Here is a 21,025-nt window from a genome sequence, read left to right as displayed (position 1 = left end):
CAGTGCCACCCTTAACGCCCCTCTCACTACCACCCTACCTCCAGTCAGTCAGCAAATCCTGTTGGCTCTACCTTCAAAACAGATCCAGGAACCAACCTCTCATCTCCACTGTCTCTAGTCTGGCTCAAGTTACCATCTTTTCTTGCCTGGATTATTTCAATAACCTCTTAACTGGTCTCCCTGCTTTCATCCTTTTCTGCCTTAAGTCTTTTCAACACTGTAGCCCACAATCCTATTTAAATCCATATCAGATCATGACTTTCCTCTGCTCAAAACCTTCCAGTGACTTTCAAACCTGAGTAAAAGCCAAGTCCTTAGAATGCCTGCATCGTCACCTTCACCTTGTACTCTCCTGGCTCACTTGGCTCCAGCTACACTTGCCAGGTGCTGCTCCCTCCCCCAACCCTCACCCTCCAAATCTCTGTACTTCCCCCCAGATACACGCATGACTAGCTCTTGAGTTCCCTTCAAGTCTTGACCCAAATGAAACTTTCTTAGTGAGACTCCTGTTCAAAACTATCTAAAATTGCACCAACCCCCCTACTCCCCACCATTTTAGTTCTTCTAGGACTGACCATCTATCTTTTAGTTTATTGATCTTGGTTATTGTCTGTTGCTCCCACCTCAGAACTTAAATTTCACAAGGGCAGGGGTTTTTGTGTTTTTTGTTTATTTGCCATACTAGCACTTAGTAGGTGGTCAATAAGTATTTGTTGCATGAGTTAAAGAACCCTCCATATGGCATTTATCTAAGTATTGTGGACCCCATAACGAAAACGCATACAGAATTCCAACCTGGAAGAACTGATATATATTTAAATAAGGAAAAGCAGCAAGCATGCAAAGAAGGGCTTTTTAGATTTCTGACCATGCCATTGACATGGAAGCACCTACCACTTGTTGGGCACTTATTTGGAGGCAGTTAATTTCACAGATACTTTGAATTCGCCAGCATTTTCCATATTAAGACAAGTCCAAGGTCAAAGAGCTAGCAAACGTCTGAGCTGAGAGACACAGACCACACTACAAATTCCAAGTTCCTTGTACCACTGGGGTCGCACAGCCACCTTAGCTTTGAAGCTGGGTGCAGCGGGGTTCTCACGTGCCCTCACCCCACTGAGGTTTTACCGGGGCTTCACATCCACCCCTTGCGACTCCATCAGGAAGCAGGCTCCAGTCGGGCCTCTGACACCGACTAGGCACCCTCGGGTCTCGCAGGCCCAGCTCCCGGCAGCCCTTCTCGCGTACCTACCTCAGAGCACCCCCTTCCTTCTTCATCGCCGCCATCCTGCATTCCGGGTTCAGGCCCTCGTCCTGCCGCAAGCCTTTTCTCAGGGCCGCAGAACGCCTGGGCTTCCTTCTGCAACCTGCCCTTAGAGATAATGAAGAGACAAGAAGGACAAAAGGGTGCACTTGACTCCTTCGCAAAGCAGCCAGCTCAAACCCTCCAAGTTTCAAATTTAACGGTCCCGCGCGGACGACGTGAATACGCCCCTCCGTCCTTTCGTACTCGCGTCTTTCTCCCAAGGAATTCTGGGGCTTGTAGTTTAGCCCGGGTTTAGTCCACGCAGTCGCCATGCACAATGGGAGTTGTAGTTTCCGGGGAGTCTGTGGCTGCTCAGTCCGCGCAGGTAGAGGCGGTATAAATTGTCTGCGAGCGCTGTAAAGCCAGTTTCTGAACCGAGCGAGGGACACTTCAAGCACCAGAATTTCTTTGATGTTTTGAGCAGAGAGATATCTTTGAGTGCTTGCACTTGGCTAGACTCTTCTTAGGTGGCTGGCCAGGCTGTGATCACCCTTGCTGTCCGACTCAAGTTGCTCATATGTCCACAGCTTAGGGAGCTCTGACCCAGCTGTTTCGTGCCTAACCTTTGAATTCAGAAAAGCTGAACTCCAGTTCTGTAAAAATTGTACCAAGTGTGCAGCCTTAGGCAAAGTCACATACTCTCTCTGACCTTCAAATTTCTTCATCTGTAATGTGATGCATTGCCTTTATTGCAGAGTCCGCACACAGAAAATACAGCTATGCCTTGGCTGCCAAGGTTTGGCCTCTTTTCCTCTTCAAGACACCAGCCTCCACTGGCATTGGACTCTTAGGGCCAGTTCCAGTTTCCTGAGGAAGAAAATATGGTGGGCTCAGTTGTGGCCAGGGGAGCGACCTTTTGAACAAACCCAGTACAGAGGAGTCCTCTTCCTGTGAACTTAGGGGTGGTGAGAGGTGGCCCTTCCTAGAGTGGGGAACTGGGAGTAGGTGTCCACTACTCCTTGCCTCTTGGTTCTCAGGTTTCTCCAACATTTTTTTTTTTAAGATTTTATTTTTACGTAATCTCTACACCTAACATGGGGCTTGAACTTAGAACCCTGACAGCAAGAGTCACAGCCTTTACCCACTGAGCCAGCCTGTCGCCTCTCCACCTTTTTTTCACACTATGTAAATTCTTCTTTCTTCTGCATCATCAGGACTCTTGATTGCATTGGAATGGACATCTGACTCAAACTGACTTACTCAGAAAAAGAAGTTTATTGGCTCATATATAGAAGACTTCAGATGACACTTAATCCAGGACTCATGTCCTATGGCGTCATCAGGCCTGGGACCTTCTCCATTTCTCACCTCTATTCTTATTTATGTTAGTTTATTGTCATTCTCCATTGAGTACCAGCTACAGGACTTTTTCCTTCCAGGTTCAAGTTCAGACTTAGAAGTCGCTCTCTTTAGCCACTTCCCCCCAGTCACTGGAACTAGTAGATTCAGGATTCTGATTGTTCAGGCCCAAATCATGTGTTTCATCTTGGGAGATGAGAGGTGAAGGGGTGGTTCCCCACAGGAAATTTTGGTTTCTCTTTATTTCTAAGTCCTCTAAATCCAAGAAGACTTTCTGGATTATGGGAGAGGTGATATATGGGATTCCCTCTCTGTGTCATTTTATCTCTCATCTCACACCAGTACTAACCTAGTCTCTCACTTCCTTTCCCCAGGGTGTCCTGTTCGCATCTACAACTCCTTATTTTCTGTTGCTTCCTATAAACCATCTTGGAAGTGTAGCATTTGTTCTTTTGATCTCTCAGTCTTGCTTGTAGCCCCGCAAACTGTGGTACAACATGGAATACATTCAAGCTGAACTCTGTTTGTTTCACCAGAGAAGAAGGGAGATAGATTTTTTTTAAAAAGGTATGACAGGGGCGCCTGGGTGGCTCTGTCGGTTAAGCGTCCGATTCTTGGTTTCAACTCAGGTAATGATCTCATGGTTTGTGGGTTCGAGCCCCAAATTGGGCTCTGCGCTGACAGCTTGGAGCGTGGAGCCTGCTTCAGATCCTGTGTCTCCCTCTCTCTTTGCCCTTCCCCCACTTGCACTCTGCCCCTGTCTCTCTCTCTCTCTCTCTCTCAAAAATGAATAAACATTAAAAAAATAATAAATAAAATGAGATCTATCAGTCTGGCTCACAATCTACCATTAAAAAAATAATAAAAAGGTATGACAGAGGTACTGTATGGATTTATTGGGAACATGAGTTTTTGTTGGACTGGACTGTCGCTGAGTGGTGATTTGGGTCTCAATAGCACCCACCAATCAGGAAGGAAGTCAGGATTAAGGTCATATACATTTCTGGTCCAAAGAGGGTAAGACAGAGGCTCACATATTTCAGTGTGCTGAGCATGAGTGGGATATAAACAATCTGAACAATGAACCAGACACAGCTCTTGTCTTCTGGCAACTTCAGGTTAGCTGGAGAGACAAATAAACAGGCAATTTCAGTACATTGCTGCCATAACCAGAGGTAAATAAACACAGGGGGGCATGGAGACACATACGAAGACCTTCCAGCCTGGGGCCAAGGGAAAGGAGGAAGTCAAGCCAAATTTTGTAGAGAAGATGGTAAACGTGATAGGCAAGATTTGACACAAACTATTGAGAATAACAACACAAGCTGTGTCGCAGCTGAAGTTTTTCTTCAGTATGTGTCCACTTCCTCTCCATTCCCCTGCTCTTTCCACTGACTTCCTGTACCCAGGTCTCACTTCTTTAGACCTCCGTGCTGGCCCATCAAAAACTGCTTATCCTGTGTCCTGTTCTCTCTCACCTAGCCATCATATTGAAAACTTACGAACCGGGGCGCCTGGGTGACTCAGTTGGTTAAGTCTTCGACTCTTGATTTCGGCTCAGGTCATGATCTCACTGTCCTGAGATCCAGCCCTGTGCGGGGCTCTAGACTGGGCCTGGAGCCTGCTTAAGATTCTCTCCCTCCCTCTCCTGCAGCCCCTCCTGAGCATGTGCCCTGTGCATGTGCACACACTCTCTCTCAAAAAAAAAAAAGAAAGAAAGAAAAAGAAAACACTAAGTCACACTAAGATGTTAATAATAGTTCAGGCTTGAATGCAGTATTTTGCACCTCATATTCTTTTTTTAAATTTTTTTAATGTTTTATTTATTTTTGAGAGAGAGAGACAGAGTACTAGTGGGGGAGGGAGAGGCAGAGAGAGGAGACACAGAATCCAAAGCAGGCTCCAGGTTCTGAGCTGTCAGCACAGAGCCCGACACAGGGCTCAAACTCATGAACCGTGAGATCATGACCTGAGCTGAAGTCGGACACTTAACTGGCTGAGCCACCAGGCACCCCTTTCACATCCTGTTCTAAGATGCTAGTAGATTTTATAGGGGAATAAAGGTTGGGTTTTCAAATAAACTTCTGAAATGCTTACTTAAATGGGTATCTTTACTGAACGGCTCCCTAGAGCCCTTAATAGGCCAAAGTGCACTATGAATCTCTAAGGGAAAGGGTGTTTTCGTTTTCAATTGCTGCTGTAACAAAATACCATAAACTTGGTAGCTTAAAACAACACAAATTTATCATCTTACAGTTTGGTTGGTCAGAAGTTTGACTCAAGCCTCACTGGGTTAAACAAGGTGTTGGCAGGACTATGTTTCTGGAAGCCCTTTGGGAGAATTTGTTTCCTCTTTTCCAGTTTTTAGAGGCATTTACTTGTATTCCTTCACTTCCTTCACTTGTGGGCCCCTTCCTACAGCTTCAAAGCCAGCAACACAACATCTGTCTGATCTGGCTTCTGTCACCACATCTCTAACCACAGTCAGGAAACTCTCATTGCTTTTAAGGGCTCATGTAATTACATTGAACCCATCCAGATGATCCAGGATAACCTGTCTATCTCAAGGTTCTGAATGTTAATCACATCTGCCAAGTCCCTTTTGCCACAGGTTCCATGGATTAGGACACGGACATCTTTGGGTGTGATGATTCCGCCTACCACAGGGGGTGTAAAATATGTTGGTGTCTCTGAACACATTTGACCATGAAGAAACCTTTCCACACATCTTTCAGAACAGATTTTGGGCTCTTTGTATTTTAACAGTCAGTCTCAGGAGAAGAAAATTCATAAAGGAATAAATCTTAATGGTGGAATTTCAGGCCCAGTGGTGACTGATAACAGTTGGGGACTAGCAAGCCACTCATTTTTATACATTTGCTTTATATGCAAAGCCATACATATCAGCATCAGTGGCTTTTAGAGGATTTAGCTGTTATAAAATTTATGATCTCTTGCTGGGTCTTGTGGAGATGTGTGTGTTCTTGATTATCAAAGGCTGATTTCCCCCAACTTTGCCTTCATGGATTATATGAAAGCCTACTTTAGCAGGCTAAACACTGCAAAGATGAAAACCTCTGGGTCTCCAGGGAACCCTTGGATGGACTGATTGTTTACTGTGCAACCACAAGAGGAAGGAGGGACTATCTGGGGGTGGGAGGAAGGTCAAGAGACACTGAATGGGGGGTGTGTAGCTTCGGGGCCTGAAGGAGACCACATCTGGGAAAGCAGTATCACCATGCTGGCTTTCACCCCAGCAACAGGTCAGCCAATCAGGGCAGCAGCTGCATCTTGGATTTACCAGTGATGAGGTGCCTTGAGGTAGAAGAACCAATGAGAAGGAGGCATAATAATCCAAACCGTCTTGTGTTTGCAGGAGGAAGGGAGGTGAAGGGTGAAAAGATGCCAGAGCCTAGGGCTGGGGACTACTGGCTGCTACCCAGTTGCATCTCACAGTAGCTGTTGCTAACAGGGTATTAGAGAACTCTCCAAGGAGCTGGGTTTCTCTCTCTTCAGTTCCACAGAAACCCTCTTCTGGACTAGGTTTCTGCTTTTCTGCAGAACTACCTTACTCTTCACGGGTCTTCTCAAGCCACTGGAAATTGACCCAGAAATTCCACACTGATATATGCAAAAAATATACGCACTGAATGAGGCAATCAATACCAGTTACCAACTTTTCTGCATCTGGCAGAAAAAAAAAAAAAAGGTTGGAATGGACCACAAGCCGAGAACAGAAGCGATCATATGGCAGGGCTGTTACGAAACAAGGTAGGATATGGAGCTAAATAAACTATAAGCTAAAAAGAAGTACAAATTTGGGCTCTTTTGCCCTGGCATTATCCCGACCAGAGTTTTGTGCTCCAGGAAGGTCTTAGAAAATCTAGAGAGTGCCCAAATATTCATCGTTGTGCTCAGTTTACACATTAGGTGATCTAAACTCAAGGAAGTAAAGTGATAATGAGCATCATCCATGAGAGTAGATCTGAATTTCACCAGCTTCTCACTTCAAGTCCACGGCTCTGGGTGCCACAAACCTCGGCTCTACATTAAGCAATTTAACTAATTCTAATGTTTAATAAACTTCAGCTTCAGGGTGGCACATTCTGGGGGAGGAGCAAATTCAGGGTCACCCAGCATCATATGGGAGCCTCCACTCACTCCAATGTGTTAGGTATTTCCCCAAAACTGTTGGATGGGGCCCCTGGCAGGCATTTGTTTGTCCTCAAATAAGAGGAATGGTGGAAGCAGGAGGGTTTCCCCATGGGCTCAGAGGGAACTGGAATGGGGAGGACCACTTGCTATTTACCCTGAATAGTGACCCTTGCTTGACCTGGCCCCAGGGACTCTTGGCCTTATAGAGAGAGGGCCTGTAGGCAGCGGATTCTGTGTGATGCTAGCCTCCAGCAACACTGCCTTCATTCCCGGGTGCTGAGGACACAGCCAAGCTCCAGCCTCTCAAAGACTGGCAGTTCTGAGGGCCCTGGGGCCGGGGGTGGGGGGCAGGGGGTACTCCCGGTCTAGACATCAAAACCCTCCCAGCAGTCTCCAGCACCTTCCAGCACCCTGTCCAGTGGCCTCAGAGGTAGAGCCATCAACCAGGGAACTGAAGCAGGAAAGGAAGATCATGGCAGAAGACTGGCTGGTGAGCACAAGGGCTCTGGAAAATCCCCAGACCACCTAGGGGAGGCTTTGAAAGGGGGGCTGACTCAGGATCACATATGTGATTGTACAAATTACGCCCTGCCCAAGAGTGCCAGTCCGGAGGCACAAATGGGGACACTTTTTCCTGCTTTGCTCACTCCGAGGAGGCACTTCTGAAAGTTCTTCTGCCCGGAGGGCCTCTTCTTTGTAATTCACAGAAAGCACTGTGTGTGCTCCCTGTGGCCCTGGGCCTAGAGATTTTATGCAAGAACCGGTGGAGTCTTTGGCACTTGCGTTCTCGTGACTCCACAGCGGGGAGGCCTGTCTGTCCTTATTTGAGGAGGCAGCGATCCCCTGATAGGTGAACAACAGTTGGGTTGGTTCTCGGCAGAGATGCGCAATGTGGGAAAGCTGCCGGGGGGGGGGGATCGAGTGGCTGGGGGTGGGTATGTGGGTGCTCTCGTCATTTCTTTGCCAGGCGGGCTTCCTTGCTCTGTCTCCCAGATGTTGCCTCCTGGGGCCTGGTGCGGCCTGTAGAAAGTTTGCTTCTGTCGTTCTGAGGGGCCCAGCCATGGGAGGCATTCCCGCAGATCTGGCCTCTGCGGTATACTTCCAAGGAAAGGCGGGAGGACGGGGGCCCCCAGGCTGGGAGAGAATGGGATATTTGGAAACAACTTAGTTTGGCTGAATGTGGGAGCCAACAGAGAGATGTGTGGATCATGCTGTGGAGAGGCTGACCATGGCTAGAGGCGAGATGATTCAGAGAAGAATACTAAGTGAGGTGACAGGCTATTGGGCCTCTGTTCCCACCTCTACCCTCCTCCCTGCCAGCTTTTCTTTTTTGACCTTGTCTGGAAGTGTGGGTCCTCCCCAGGATTGGCCCACACCCTTCCTTTCTTAAAACGATTCTGAGACTGAGGGCCAGTGGGAAACCTGAATTTGGGACGCTTCTAGAGCAACATTGGAGGAATTCTTCACATTTCAGAATCCGAGGCTCACCCCTGGGCTTGAACTTGCCAGTGATGAGAAGCCCAGTCTCTTGAGCCAGGACAGAACCACACAAGCTTCCCTTCTCCACGGCGGTCTTCAAGACACATGAAGTTTCGATGCCTTGCTTCCACCACAGGTTCCCAAACTGGAGCAGGGAGAAGAGAATCCAGAGGACAGGCAAAGTTAGAAAAAAACATCATCCCCTAAGAGCCAAAGACAGAAGTGGATCAATCTGATCCTGTTTCTGATTTTCCATCCAGGCCCTCCTGCGAGGACTTAGGAAAGGTGGTGGGCATTCTGAGAGCACGGGCTGGGGCATTTGCCAGATGGGGTCCCTGTGTTTTCACCAGGGGAGCTTTGGTATTTGAGAGGTTGGCGTCTGTCCCCAGGAAGATGTCTGCCGGGAACAGACAGATAGTGGATAGCACTCACCATGCAGCTGTCACCAGGAAGACCCTGCCGCACAGGCGGGTCTGGGAGGTGTATTCCTCCCAACCATGGGCTGCAGTTTCCTCCTCAACTGCAAACAAAGAGATTAGATCTGCAGGCTGCTCACAGCAGCCACGGGCTGTGCCGGCCACAGCTCTGCGGAGTCCCTCCTGGGATTATAAGAACCAGGAGGCAGGACGTGTTAGTTCTCGCTTCTCATCAGCTTCTCAGGACCTGGCCCAAGGCTGGGACTCCATAAACACTGGTTAACTGCCCGGCAGAAACGAACCAAAGAGAACGGCTATAGCGCATGACCTTGTTAGATCAGGCACTCTAGGATGTCCTACATTCATTCGACAAACACTTACTATTTCGTGTCAGGTGCCGTGCCAGGGGCCAGGGATACAAATACGAAAAACAGCACAAGTCCTGTGCCCAAGAAAAAGAGTCTGTAACATGGCAGTTTTTGAGTTATAACTCAGGGTGTGCCTGGAGTCAGGGGAGCTGAAAAGAGATTTCAGCCCCTCCTCCACCCGAGCCTGGGCGCTGAAGCAGAGGTCAGAACGTGCTTCCAAGAGGGGTCTTGGAAAATGACTAGGAGTTATTAGAAGGAAAAGAAAGGCTTTCCAGGCAGAAGGAACGGGATGTCCAGCGCAGGTTGGCAAGAGGGTGAATGTTCTGGGTATCTGTGGGGCGGTGGGGAGTCAGAATGGTAGGCACTCAGAGGAGGTGTGGGGATCTGGCTGGGGAGGCCCCTGACTCGCTGTGCCTGGCAAACAGCAAGGTGGAAGGGCAAGCCCAGCTCCTTCTGCTCCCAGGGTAAGGCAGTGTCCGGCTGCAGCCTGGAAGCTGGGTCTTAAGTTTCCCAGCTAGGCATGGAGCCTCCTGTCACCCCGGCTCTGGGAAAGCCTGAAGATTCTTCTCCCACAAGACCCAGGTGAGAAGGGGGCAGGGCAGGGCAGGGCACAGAATGGGTACCTCTCCGACCTGGGTGCATTCCCTTCGGCATCTCAGACTCACTCAGGTGCCAAGCTGTTTTCACTCATTCGCTTGATCCCGAAGGGGCCATCCAGGACCAGGGGGAACTGCCACAACTGGTCTAACTGGTTGGGCTGTAGGCTGTGGCTCCTGTCTCTCCCGGAGGGTTCCTGGGTCTCCCTTCTCCCCTCTTTGCTGTGTGCCCAGCTCCGACATGTTCCCATTGGCCGTGGTGGCCAGCGCTCATCACTTGACACCATAGCCCTCCCACCTTGAGGATGTGATGGAGAGCCCTGTGCTGTTTTCACTTCTGCATCGTTCTGTGCCTCCCGGACACCTCCGCAGAAGTAGCCCTACCGTCGGACAAAGTGCTCCTCTCCAGAGGTTTGCATGCCCAAGGTGGTTCTGCTCCCCAGAGAGTGTCTGGAGGATGAAGGTATTTCTGATTGTCTTGGGGACTGGGGGTCCCTGTGGGCATTCAATGGGGATGAGGCAGGGATGCCCTGAAAATCCCCAATGGTGGATTGTCCCACCCAAAACGACAGTAACTTCCGCCACTGAGAAACACAGCATCGGGGTCCACTTTATTCAGAGAAGCAGAGTCTGTGTAACCTCTGAAGCAGATCTTCTCAAACTTCACGAAGCACCTGGGGAGCTTGTTAAAATGCAGACCCCGATTCAGCAGGACTGGGGTGGGGCCGAGATGCTGCACGTCTAAGGGGCTCCCAGGTGTTCAGGCTGCTGCTTCCTCAGGACCACACTTTGTGTCGCGAGGCTCATAGCACAAACGCGCATGTATTTTTCTTTTAGGGCTTTCGATCCACTGAATGTGTTGAATCAGATATTGCCAAGTATTTGCTTAGGTTGATCGTTTTCAACCAGGAGTGCTTTTGTCTCCTCTCCCAGGAGACATTTTTGGCTGTCACAACTAGGGGGGCAGGGGCAGAGGTGCTGCTGGCATCCAGTGGGTAGAGGTACACTGCTAAACATCCCACGACAGACAGGACAGCCCCTCACAACAAAAAATGATGCAGCCCAAAATGTCAGTAGTGCCGAGGTTGAGAAACCCGGGCTTAGATAAAATTTTTGAACGATGTGAAATCTATTTGTGCGCGATGTGACTCCATGGCGAGCTGGTGACTCCAGCCATAATGCTGCTAACACATATCACTGACTGAGGCTCAGGCCTCTCTGAGCATGAGCACATGCAGCCAGTTAGAAATCAGAAGCGGGGCACCTGGGACGCTCGGTGGGTTAAGCATCCAGCTTCAGCTCAGGTCATGGTCTCATGGACTCTGATGGTTCCTGAGTGTGAGCCCCATGTCAAGCTCTGTGCTGACAGGGCAGAGCCTGCTTGGGATTCCCTCTCTCTCCCTCTCTCTCTGCCCCTCCTCTACTCACACTCTCTCTCTCAAATAAACAAATAAACTTAAAAAAAAAATCAGAACTGGGTGTGCTCCCAAGGCCCTGGTAGTAGTTGTGATACTTCATAAGCCTTGGCAATCAAATTTAAAAAAAATCGGGGGGGGGGGGGGGCGTGGCAGGGAAACCGATACAATGAAGGAGGAGCTCATAGGTAGATGTGGGTATGTCCATGTTTTAGTTCTGGTCCTGGGCGTTCATGGGTGCTCCTTATATTATTTTGAAATAAAGAATTAACTAAACACAAATAACCACAAAGGTGAGCCAGGCCTGGATCAAAGAAGACAAAGGGCTATAGACCAAGGGTCGTGACTAATCCAATGTACTTGGAGTTTAAAAAAAAAAAAAAAAGTGAATTACTTAAGGTGAGTGACTAATAATAAAGTAACACCATTATACTCAAGGCAAAAATATCTGTGAGGGGGAGAGAACATGACAGGTTATGCAAAAAGACAAAAGTAGGCACCCTGGGAAGAATGCCACTTGCCTCAGATCTGACTCTTGGCGCACGCATAGCGGAGGGGAGATCTGGAAGTCAAGGAAGACAGTTTCTTACCTCTTCTGTTCAGCTTCAGCCCTGCAAGGACCCTGAGGACTGTCCCAGCGGGTGTCACAGTGGAAGGCCAATGGCTCCAGGCAGCATCCTGCCGTCCTGCTGCCCGATGGGGCCGCCCATCAGGCTGCTAGCCAGGGTACCTGCCCCATCCCTGCCCACTCTCCCTCTGTGATCCACAGCCTGGCTCCTCGTGTTCAGTTATGCTGCTAGACAGGGGCAATTGATGTTTTCTCTGGCGACTTTCTGTGTCCCCACAATTCCCCATTGTTCTTATGTCCCATATGTTCCAGTCATTCAGGCTCCTTGTCCCCTCCGTATTTCTTGCAGCATTTCAACTAGTCCCAGAATACCTGGACAGTACAACTTGTTTCAGACTCTTTCTTTCCTATCCAGATCAACACTTACCTCTCCTATGCCCCCGCTCTCTCCAGACGCTTTTTTCTGAGAGTGGCCAATTGTAAACACCACAGAATTTTCCTCAGCAATGCCAGTGGTCTTTTTTATTATCCTAACCCTCCCCAACATGGTGAATGTGTATTTTAACAGGAGATATCTGGATACCTAATGTGTCAGTCTAAAGAAATCAGTACTGGGACGCCTGAGTGGCTCAGTGGGTTAAGCAACCTAGTCTTGATTTCGGCTCAGGTTATGATCTCATGGTTTGAGCCCCATGACTGGCTCTGCGCTGGCAATGCAGAGCCTGCTTGGGATTCTCTCTCTCTCTGCCCCTTCTGCCCTACCCCCCACCCCACCCCCCACCCCCCCACACACGCTCGTGCGCTCTCTCTGTACATAAACATGAATAAATTTTTTAAAAAACAACAAAGAAATAAGTCTGGAGGTGTTCCTTCATCTATGGTGGGAAGTAAAAATCCTCAAATGTCTGAAGAAGAGGTCTTGGAGATCTTCCAGGGCTGCTCTCTCAGTTGATAGGCAAGGAACCAAGGTGCAGAGAGGCTATTTGCCCAAGGTCACACAGTGAACCGCAGGCAAGACTGAGAGAGCACAACCCAACTCCGGAGCCTCTACTTAGTCACTTAGTCACTCAGCCAGCAAATCTTTATTGAGTGTTTACCATTACATGACAGGCATTAACTGGGCAGTGGGGTCACAAATAAGATGAGATTCTTGTCCGGAACCACCTGCCTCCCCATGCCCCCTGCCCCGTTGAGTGGGTGAAGACAGCCTAGTGGGAAAGCAAACTGCAATACAGCAGGGGTCAGTGATTGGGCGGAAGTCCCCTGTGCAGCTTTACCCCACAGAGGAGGGAGGAGCTCTGAGGCGGCTGTGGAGGACTTTGCTGAGCAGTTGTCTGATTGGGTCCTCCAGGGTTTCTCCCCATGACCCTCACCAAAAGGGGAGACGGGGCATCAGACTGTTTTAGGGACAGGATTTTAACTACTTTCCACCCCCATCCTCACCTTTTCAATTTTTTTTTAATGTTTTATTTATTTTTTGAGAGACAGCATGAGCGGGGAAGGGGCAGAGAGAGAGGGAGACACAGAATCCGAAGCAGGCTCCAGGCTCTGAGCTGTCAGCACAGAGCAGGGACACAGGGCTTGAACTCACAAACCGTGAGATCATGACCCAAGCTGAAGTTGGACGCTTAACCCACAGCCATGCAGGTGCCCTGTCACATTTTTTTTTTAATGTTTATTTGTTTTCTAGAGAGAGAGAGCGAGAGAGAGAGAGAGCAGGGAGGGGCAGAAAGAGGGAGACAGTGGATCCGAAGCAGAGCCCGATGTGGGGCTCAAATTCACAAAACGTGAGATCATGACATGAACCAAAGTCGGACGCTTAACCAACTGAGCCACCCAGGTGCCGCCCAATCCCACCTTTAACTGCAGACCAGCTTGTGTCAGTTACCTGTTCACCATCACCTTGGGCCCAGGAGCCCCCCACAGCCGAGTTAACTTCACTGCAGCCATCAGTAGTCATTGGCCAACCTAACACCAATTCCCCCTGCTCTCCTTTTCTAGTAAGATGATTTCCTGCGATGATGATGTGCTCTGCCCCAAGCAGCAGCTCATGATTTTCCCAACCCAGTCATGACAGTTCTTTCCCCCAGTCTCTCAGCTTCCCTCACATCTGAGAAAGGCCATATGATCTAGTTGTGACCCATATAGAAGTATGGAGAGGACGGAGATAGTGGAGACACAGTTGGCATGGCCCTATTGCCCACCTTCCTAACTTGGAGTATGTGATGTCTGGATCTGGGCAGCCTCTTATAACCATGAAGTGAAATTAGGAAGATAAGAGCCAATATGCTAAAAAAAAAAAAAAAAAAAAAAAAAAAAAAAAAAAAAAAAAAGCAGAATAGAAAACCAGGAAGAGCCTGGCTTTATGACAGCATCATACACAGTTTGTCCTGGGAGGGAGAACAGTTCCAAGGAAAAGCAGCCATCATGGGGAAGCTGATGAATATGCCATTCCAAAATTCCACCATATTATCACATTTCACGATCACCAACCAGCTCCCAACAATTCTTTTTTTTTTTTTTTCAGCGTTTATTTATTTTTGGGACAGAGAGAGACAGAGCATGAACGGGGGAGGGGCAGAGAGAGAGGGAGACACAGAATCGGAAACAGGCTCCAGGCTCTGAGCCATCAGCCCAGAGCCTGACGCGGGGCTCGAACTCATGGACCGCGAGATCATGACCTGGCTGAAGTCGGGCGCTTAACCGACTGTGCCACCCAGGCGCCCTCAACGATTCTAACCTTACTATGGTTGCCAGGAAGCTGAAGGTGAGTGAAGAGCTGATCTTTGAGTTTCACCAGTTATTTGTTCTCAAGAATGGGAATCACAAATGGATTTGCTCTAATGATAGTTTTAGAGTGGCTTCACATACTTTGATTGAATACTTTGTACATTGACTCTTCACCCTGTTAACAGCTTGGTTTGACTTAAGACAAATGTAAAGATGGGCACCTGGGTGGCTCAGTCAGTTGGGCGTCCAACTCTTGGCTTTGGCTCAGGTCATGATCTCGGGGTTGTGTCGAGCCCCACATCCAACTCTTCACTGAACATGGAGCCTGCTTAGGATCCTCTCTCTCTCTCTCTCTCTCTCTCTCTCTCTCCCTCTGTCCCTCTGACCCTCTCCACTACTCATACTCTCTCTCTCTCTCAAAATAAATAAAATTTAAAAAGAAAAATGTAAGGAGCACAGTGTTTTGTTTTATTTTTGTTTGGGAGAGTTTAAATAAAGGAAAATGTATGGTTTCTTTTTAAAAAAAAAAAAAAGTAGGGGCACCTGGGTGGCACAGTCGGTTAAGCATCCGACTTCAGCCAGGTCAAGATCTCACGGTCCGTGAGTTCAAGCCCCGCGTCGGGCTCTGGGCTGATGGCTCAGAGCCTGGAGCCTGTTTCCGATTCTGTGTCTCCCTCTCTCTCTGCCCCTCCCCCATTCATGCTCTGTCTCTCTCTGTCCCAAAAATAAATAAACGTTGAAAAAAAAAAAAAAAGCTATCTCACCAATCTGGAACTGCTACCCCCAGACTTTTCATTATGTGGGAAAAAAATACCCTATATTGTTTAAGTCACTGTTTGTCAGGCTTTCTGTTACTTGAAGCAAAATTCGTTCCTAGTGGAGATATTATTTGTTAATCAGCTGAGTTCCTAGCAGGAAACCAGTGTCATACTATAAGTGAGACTGAATGGAGGGATAATTTACAATGGCAGAGACAGGGTTAAAGGGGACCAATAAAGAATGAAGTAATTGAGGACTAGCAGTAGTGGGAAGCTGTTACCCCTACTTCCAATGGGATAATGGTTGGAGTGGTTCCTGGAACCCATCGAGAATTATAGCAATGAGAAAGCCTGACAGGAGATGTGGTTGAAGATAGAAGATCACAGCCACCGACAGGCGTGACACCACTGAAGAACAAATATCCCAGCGTCTCTCTCTTCCCATCTTTTGACCCCCTGACTAGAGCCTCCCCAAAGCCAAACCACCTGAAAGCTGGAGGGCAAGAGCACTCGTTGATACAGTCCATCTAGGGCACTAAGGGGAAAAGAGTAGAGAGTCAATTAAAAAATTTAAAAAAAGAAAGGAAGAAAGAAAGAAAGAAAAAGAAAGAAAAGAAAGAGAGAAAGAAAGAGAAAGGAAGGAAGGAAGGAAGGAAGGAAGGAAGGAAGGAAGGAAGAAAGAAAGAAAGAAAGAAAGAAAGAAAGAAAGAAAAAGAGAAAGAAAGAAAGGAAGGAAGGAAGGAAGAAAGAAAGGGCGCCTGAGTGGCTTAGTCGGTTAAGCATCTCACTTCCTCTCAGGTCATGATCTCTCGTTTTGAAAGTCCAAGCCCCACGTCGGGGTCTATGCTGAGGGCTCAGAGCCTGGAGCCTGCTTCAGATTCTGTGTCTCCCTCTCTGTGTCTCTCTCAAAAATAAATAAACATTAAAAACTTAAAACAAAAAAAAGAGAGAGAGAGAGTGAATGAGTTGGGGCAAGTGGGTAATACATAGCACGCCATCCAACGCAGATTTTGAGGGTTCGTTTTTTTTTTTTTTAAGATTTTGTTTTGAAGTAATCTCTACACCCAACGTGGGGCTCAAACTCACAACCCACAAATTCACAACTCATGATCTACTGATGGAGCCAGTCAGGCGCCCCTCCAATGCAGGTTTTTAATTCTCTTCCTCACTGTGGGATAAATCCATTGAAAACAAAGAGCTTGCTTTGTTACATGCCAGCCGTCGCCCTGGCAGAGCCTTATTCTCCCGACCACCCACACTGATAATGGGAGGTACATTAAGTCACCAGGTATCCCTTACTTGACTTGGCTGCCAGGAAGTTAGATGTGAAATGTTGCATGCAGTCACAGTAATTTCCTTCAATGCACCTTTTCTGCAAAAGCTGTCACCCCATTTTTATTACATGCCTCTTATTTCTTTATCCTTGCCTGCATGCTTCTATCATTTATTTGTCATTTACTGTGAGTTGTCTCAAATTATTTTTGGAAATAAGTGGAGTGTGAACAAGAAGTCGTCACATACTTAGATCAGTCAGGATTAGGTTTGGTTGTGGGTGAGGGATATTTAAAATAAGCATGGCTTGAAGGAGATAGAGGCTATTGCTCTCTTAAGTGACTGCCTGGGGGTAGGCAGGCCTTAGCCGGCTTGGTGGCCCTGCTCCACAAGGCTTGTGGGAGCACAGGCCTCCGGGTGCTTGGCTGCCAGTTGCAACTCAGCCCCCTGGAGCCCTCCTGTTAATTATTTTCCAGGAGCTAAATGAAGGGCCCTTCAGCTGAGCGGAGGCACCAGGCCCAGGCCTCAGCTCCCTAGCTGACTCTAACCGCTTTAGCTCATGCTCCCTCACACCTGCCATAGGGAGGTCCCTCCCTGAGGCCCAGGAACCCTCTGGACACCTGGGCTCCAGGAACATTTGGGGCTTGGGTGGAGTTTGCCTCCTATCTTGGGGAGCAGCATGTCATAGCAGAGAAAGAGAGGAGAGAGTTGAGTCGGGGCCTCAATCAGTTGCTGTGGAAGGAGGCAAATATGGCTTCTTTAGAGGCAAAGGCCCAGACTGGGCCCCATAGGAAGACAAGTCTGGCATATAATTCCTTGGAATGTGACCTCCTCAGAGGCCTGTAGATGAATTGTGTTGGAGCCAGTCCCCACGTATAAGAAGTCAACCTGCAATGATACTAAGTAGTCAATGAATAGTGTGATTAGAGTTTTAATTATCATTAATTAATTGCCTTGCCTTGGTGTAGTATCCTAGCTTCCTGGTTTCTCCACCGTACAGCCCTTGCTGTCTCGCTGGCCTACTTAGGAGAAGAAAGTCTAATATCATGGTGCAGCTATGTAGGAAGTGTGTGCCCGGTCCCAAGCCCTCCTCCTCTAGGCAAAGGGCTTTGAGTCTGTTTTAGGACAGGCCTGGCTGGGGCTTGGTGCTGTCTTTTATCTTGGATCAGCCCCAGAGTGCTTTCTGGACCATTCTGGAGCTGCCTGGAGGCCAGGATGAGCCCCCCAGGCACCCCACAGAGTCCTGAGCCCAAACCTCTCCTTCTTCCAGTGCTAGGTACTGAAGGTGTGTCCAGAAGGCTCAGGGTAGAGCAGGGACAGAGAAGGAAGGCCCCATGGGGCCAGGGCAGGGTCTTGGGATCCCCACCCCTCAGCCTTTGCCATCAGAGAAGGAGCTATACCAGGTGACCACAAAAATTACTGTCTAAAACAGCAGCAGTGATGGGTAGTGAAAAGGGGCACTTTTAATAATTTTGCTTGCATAGTAAATATATGTGATATGCTGGGATTGTCCTAGGCAAATCTGGATGCAGGCCTTTCTAACTGTGGGGGTGGTACCAATTGGACCTCCGTCCTTCTGTGTTAACAGTCAAGGTTAACCTCCACTGTTCTCAGCAGCCAAATGGTGGGCTTTCCTGCTTGTTCTGCCTCTTGGGGCCGAATCACTAAGCACACAGCTCTGCCAACTGGCCTCTGAGGATGGCCCCACAGCTGACAAACCAGCCCTCCTCACCCCGGACTCTCAGCCCCAAGCAGAGGATGGGCCTCTCCTGTCTTTGTCCCTCATGCTTTGCTGAGGGGTCCAAGGAGAATTCTACGGGAACTGTAGAGCCTCCTTCATGGCGAGGGGGTGGGGAAGATTGGGGGGCTGGGGAGGGGTGGTGTCTCAGCTCCAGGGAAAGGGAAGCACCATGCGCTATTCCAGAGAGTATCTGGCCTAGTTGTATCTTTGGTGTTTCCTTACCTTAAAGGGACGGTATTGGACCTGAAGCAGGAACTTCCAGCTCTAAAATCCCATGATTTTATGATGGTTCCTGCTCTGTACAGATACTGAGTGAGGAGCCTGACAGCAGTCTTAGACTTGCATCATCATGGCAGGTGTTAGATTTAAGGTTGTACCAAAATCTGCACCCCTCAAAAGCAGGCCCAATTTGAAAGAAGCAAGCAGGGCTCTGTGCTTTGAAATGACAAGAAATGAAGACTAACCCACAATGAGTTGTACTCTCACCGGCTGCCTGTCCTCCCTGTTGGCAGTTTCCCATTTACAAGAAGGGTCCACCCTGGGTCCTCATATACCTCCCTCTCATGCACTTCTTGCTCGTTTCCTGAAAGTTCTCCACAGCCAATCCTGGGCCTTCCTTACCTACGGGAAAACATCCACACTGGCCGGGCCACAATGGTGGTCTCTTCCCTCCAGCAATCTCTGTCAGAATGGAGAGAAGTGAGGATCCCTCCCAATAGCATATTCACCTGGGTCATAGAGGTAGGTTTCATCCATACCCCTCCAAGTTTTGGCATACCCACAGCTCTCTCTCTTGTCAGATGCCCTTAGACATTATATCTGTCTAGTGGCTTGAGGTTTGATACCTCCCAAAATCTTTGCATTTTTTGATTGAAACCAATGGAATCATCTCCCTGCTATCCTCTCTGTTGTACCTCAATTATGGCACTTCTCACCCTCTCTCTCATGCTGTAGTGTCTGGATTTGAAGGAAAGTGAGGGCAGGAACTTTGTCGTTTCCATCTTGGAATATCCTCTACAGATGTGCTAACCAGAGTGTGGTTTGCACTGTAATAAGAAGTACAGGGGATACGTGAAGATTTGAGCAGCACTGTCGTAGGTATCCAGCATGGCACTCTTTAAATATCGGCCTGAGCTGGGAAGCAGGCATGTAGATGGATGGACGGTTAGAGGCACTTTTGAAATGACATGCTCTGTGGGTCTGTTTTACTGTCCCAGTTAAACCATAAGCTCTTCAGGGTGGGGACTCTGGGTTTCACCCCTTTCTCCCAGTTCATATTCAGCCATTGCCCAGGGAGGACAGGGTTTGGCAAGTAGCCCTGGGAACCTGTTTAGCTCCAGTTACCTTGTCTTCTGCCTCTAATGAGTAGACGCCAGCAGAGAAGGTGAGAGATACGGGTGACATGGAGAGCAGTCCTCAGAGGTGGGGGACCTCAGTATGGGAAGAGTGCTTATAATAATTTATAGAGATAGTGGCTCCTTCTCCTCTCCTTTCTAGCCCCTGTCCATCATCCACCTTCTCCTCTTCTACTCTCCAGCTCTCCTGGCTGCATACTCAAGTCCTCAGTGACACCTGAACCCTTCATTACACATTCCACACTAGTTGTGGCTTTCTAGTAAATAAAAAGGACCATGGGAAGGCATCTGGCACCTGGTGTTGTTACTGCTCTTGACAAGCTACAGTGTTTGGGCAACGCCTTTCCAGAGGTCTCAGGCCTCAGGCTCAAGCCAGGGAAGAGTGAGCACACCCCACATCTGGCGTACAATGCTAGACAATTGTCTTGAGGCCACAAAAAAGAAAACTAGGAGTTGCTTTGGAGGGGAGGTACAAAATAAAATAAGATAATCAGATGACATTTGAGTAAAGACATAAAGGTTGTGAGGAAATAAGCTATGTGGATAGCTGAAGGGAAAATTATTCCAGGGATAGGGAACAGCCAGCACAAAAGGTCCTGAGCATGCCCAGATATTAGAGGCCCTGCATATAGATTACCCTGATGAATGTTCCATGTGTAGTTGAAAAGAATATACTTTCTAAAGCTATTAGTATAGTGGTCACTATATGTCAATTAGATGAGGTGGGTTGACAGTATTGTTCAAATATTCTACATCCTTAGTGACTTTTTGTCTATTGGTTCTATTGAGTGTTACACTCTCCAACTGTAATTAATTAAATTTCGTTTATTTCTCCTTTTACTTCTGTCAACTTTTGCTTCATGTATTTTGAAGCTCTGTTATTAGGATAGTTATTTAGGATAGTTATTTCTTTTGATGAATTCATCCTTTCATCCCTATGTTCCTCTTTACCTTTGGCAATACTCCTTGTTCTGAAGTCTACTTTGTGTTGTTTTTTTTTTAAAGTTTATTTGTTTTAAGAGAGAGAGAGAGAGAGAGTATTCCAAGCAGGCTCCACACTCAGCACAGAGCCCGACATGGGGCTCGATCCCACAGGCCTAGGATCATGACTTGATTTTTGCCTGAGCCAAAATCAAGAGTCAGACACTCAACTGACTGAGCCACCCAAACGCCCCTAAAGTACATCTCTTGTAAACAGACTTAGTTAGGTCTTACTTTTTAAACTAGTTTGACAATTTCTGCCTTTACTTTGGCATGCTTAGTCCATTTTTATTTAATGCAATTATTGGTATGGTTGGGTTCATGTCTCCCATTTTGCTATTAATTTTTACTGGTCCCATATGTTCATTGTGTCTTTGTTCCTCTTTTATGCTTTCTCCTGGATTGATTACTTGGTAGTATCCCATTTTGTTGCCTCTTTTGCTTTTTAGCTATACATCTGTTTTTAATGATTGCTCTAGGGATTACAAGGTGCATCTTTAACTTCTAACAATCTACTTTGAATCTACATTCTATCATTCCACACATGTGAGAAACTTAGAACATTATACACTTCCCACCCTTTACT

At 47.9% G+C, this 21,025-nt stretch overlaps 1 protein-coding gene across 2 annotated transcripts in view; it reads right to left on the bottom strand.

Moving 5' to 3' along the window:
- Window positions 1-1,486, bottom strand: part of BUB1B (BUB1 mitotic checkpoint serine/threonine kinase B) — a 51,102-nt gene extending 49,616 nt beyond the window's left edge. For both annotated transcript variants that reach the window (XM_025918824.2, XM_086710349.1), the window contains exon 1: window positions 1,253-1,486. In XM_025918824.2, the coding sequence (XP_025774609.1) occupies window positions 1,253-1,287 (35 nt within the window). In that variant the 5' untranslated portion in view covers window positions 1,288-1,486. The remainder of the gene's footprint in view (window positions 1-1,252) is intronic.
- Window positions 1,487-21,025: the final 19,539 nt, after the last annotated feature.

This window comes from Puma concolor, chromosome B3, assembly GCF_028749965.1.
Source record: "Puma concolor isolate L17-30 chromosome B3, mPumCon1.1.hap2, whole genome shotgun sequence".
NCBI classification, from domain to species: domain Eukaryota; kingdom Metazoa; phylum Chordata; class Mammalia; order Carnivora; family Felidae; genus Puma; species Puma concolor.
Note: the sequence above shows the minus strand (reverse complement) of the source record. Positions and strands in the feature narration are given on the sequence as shown.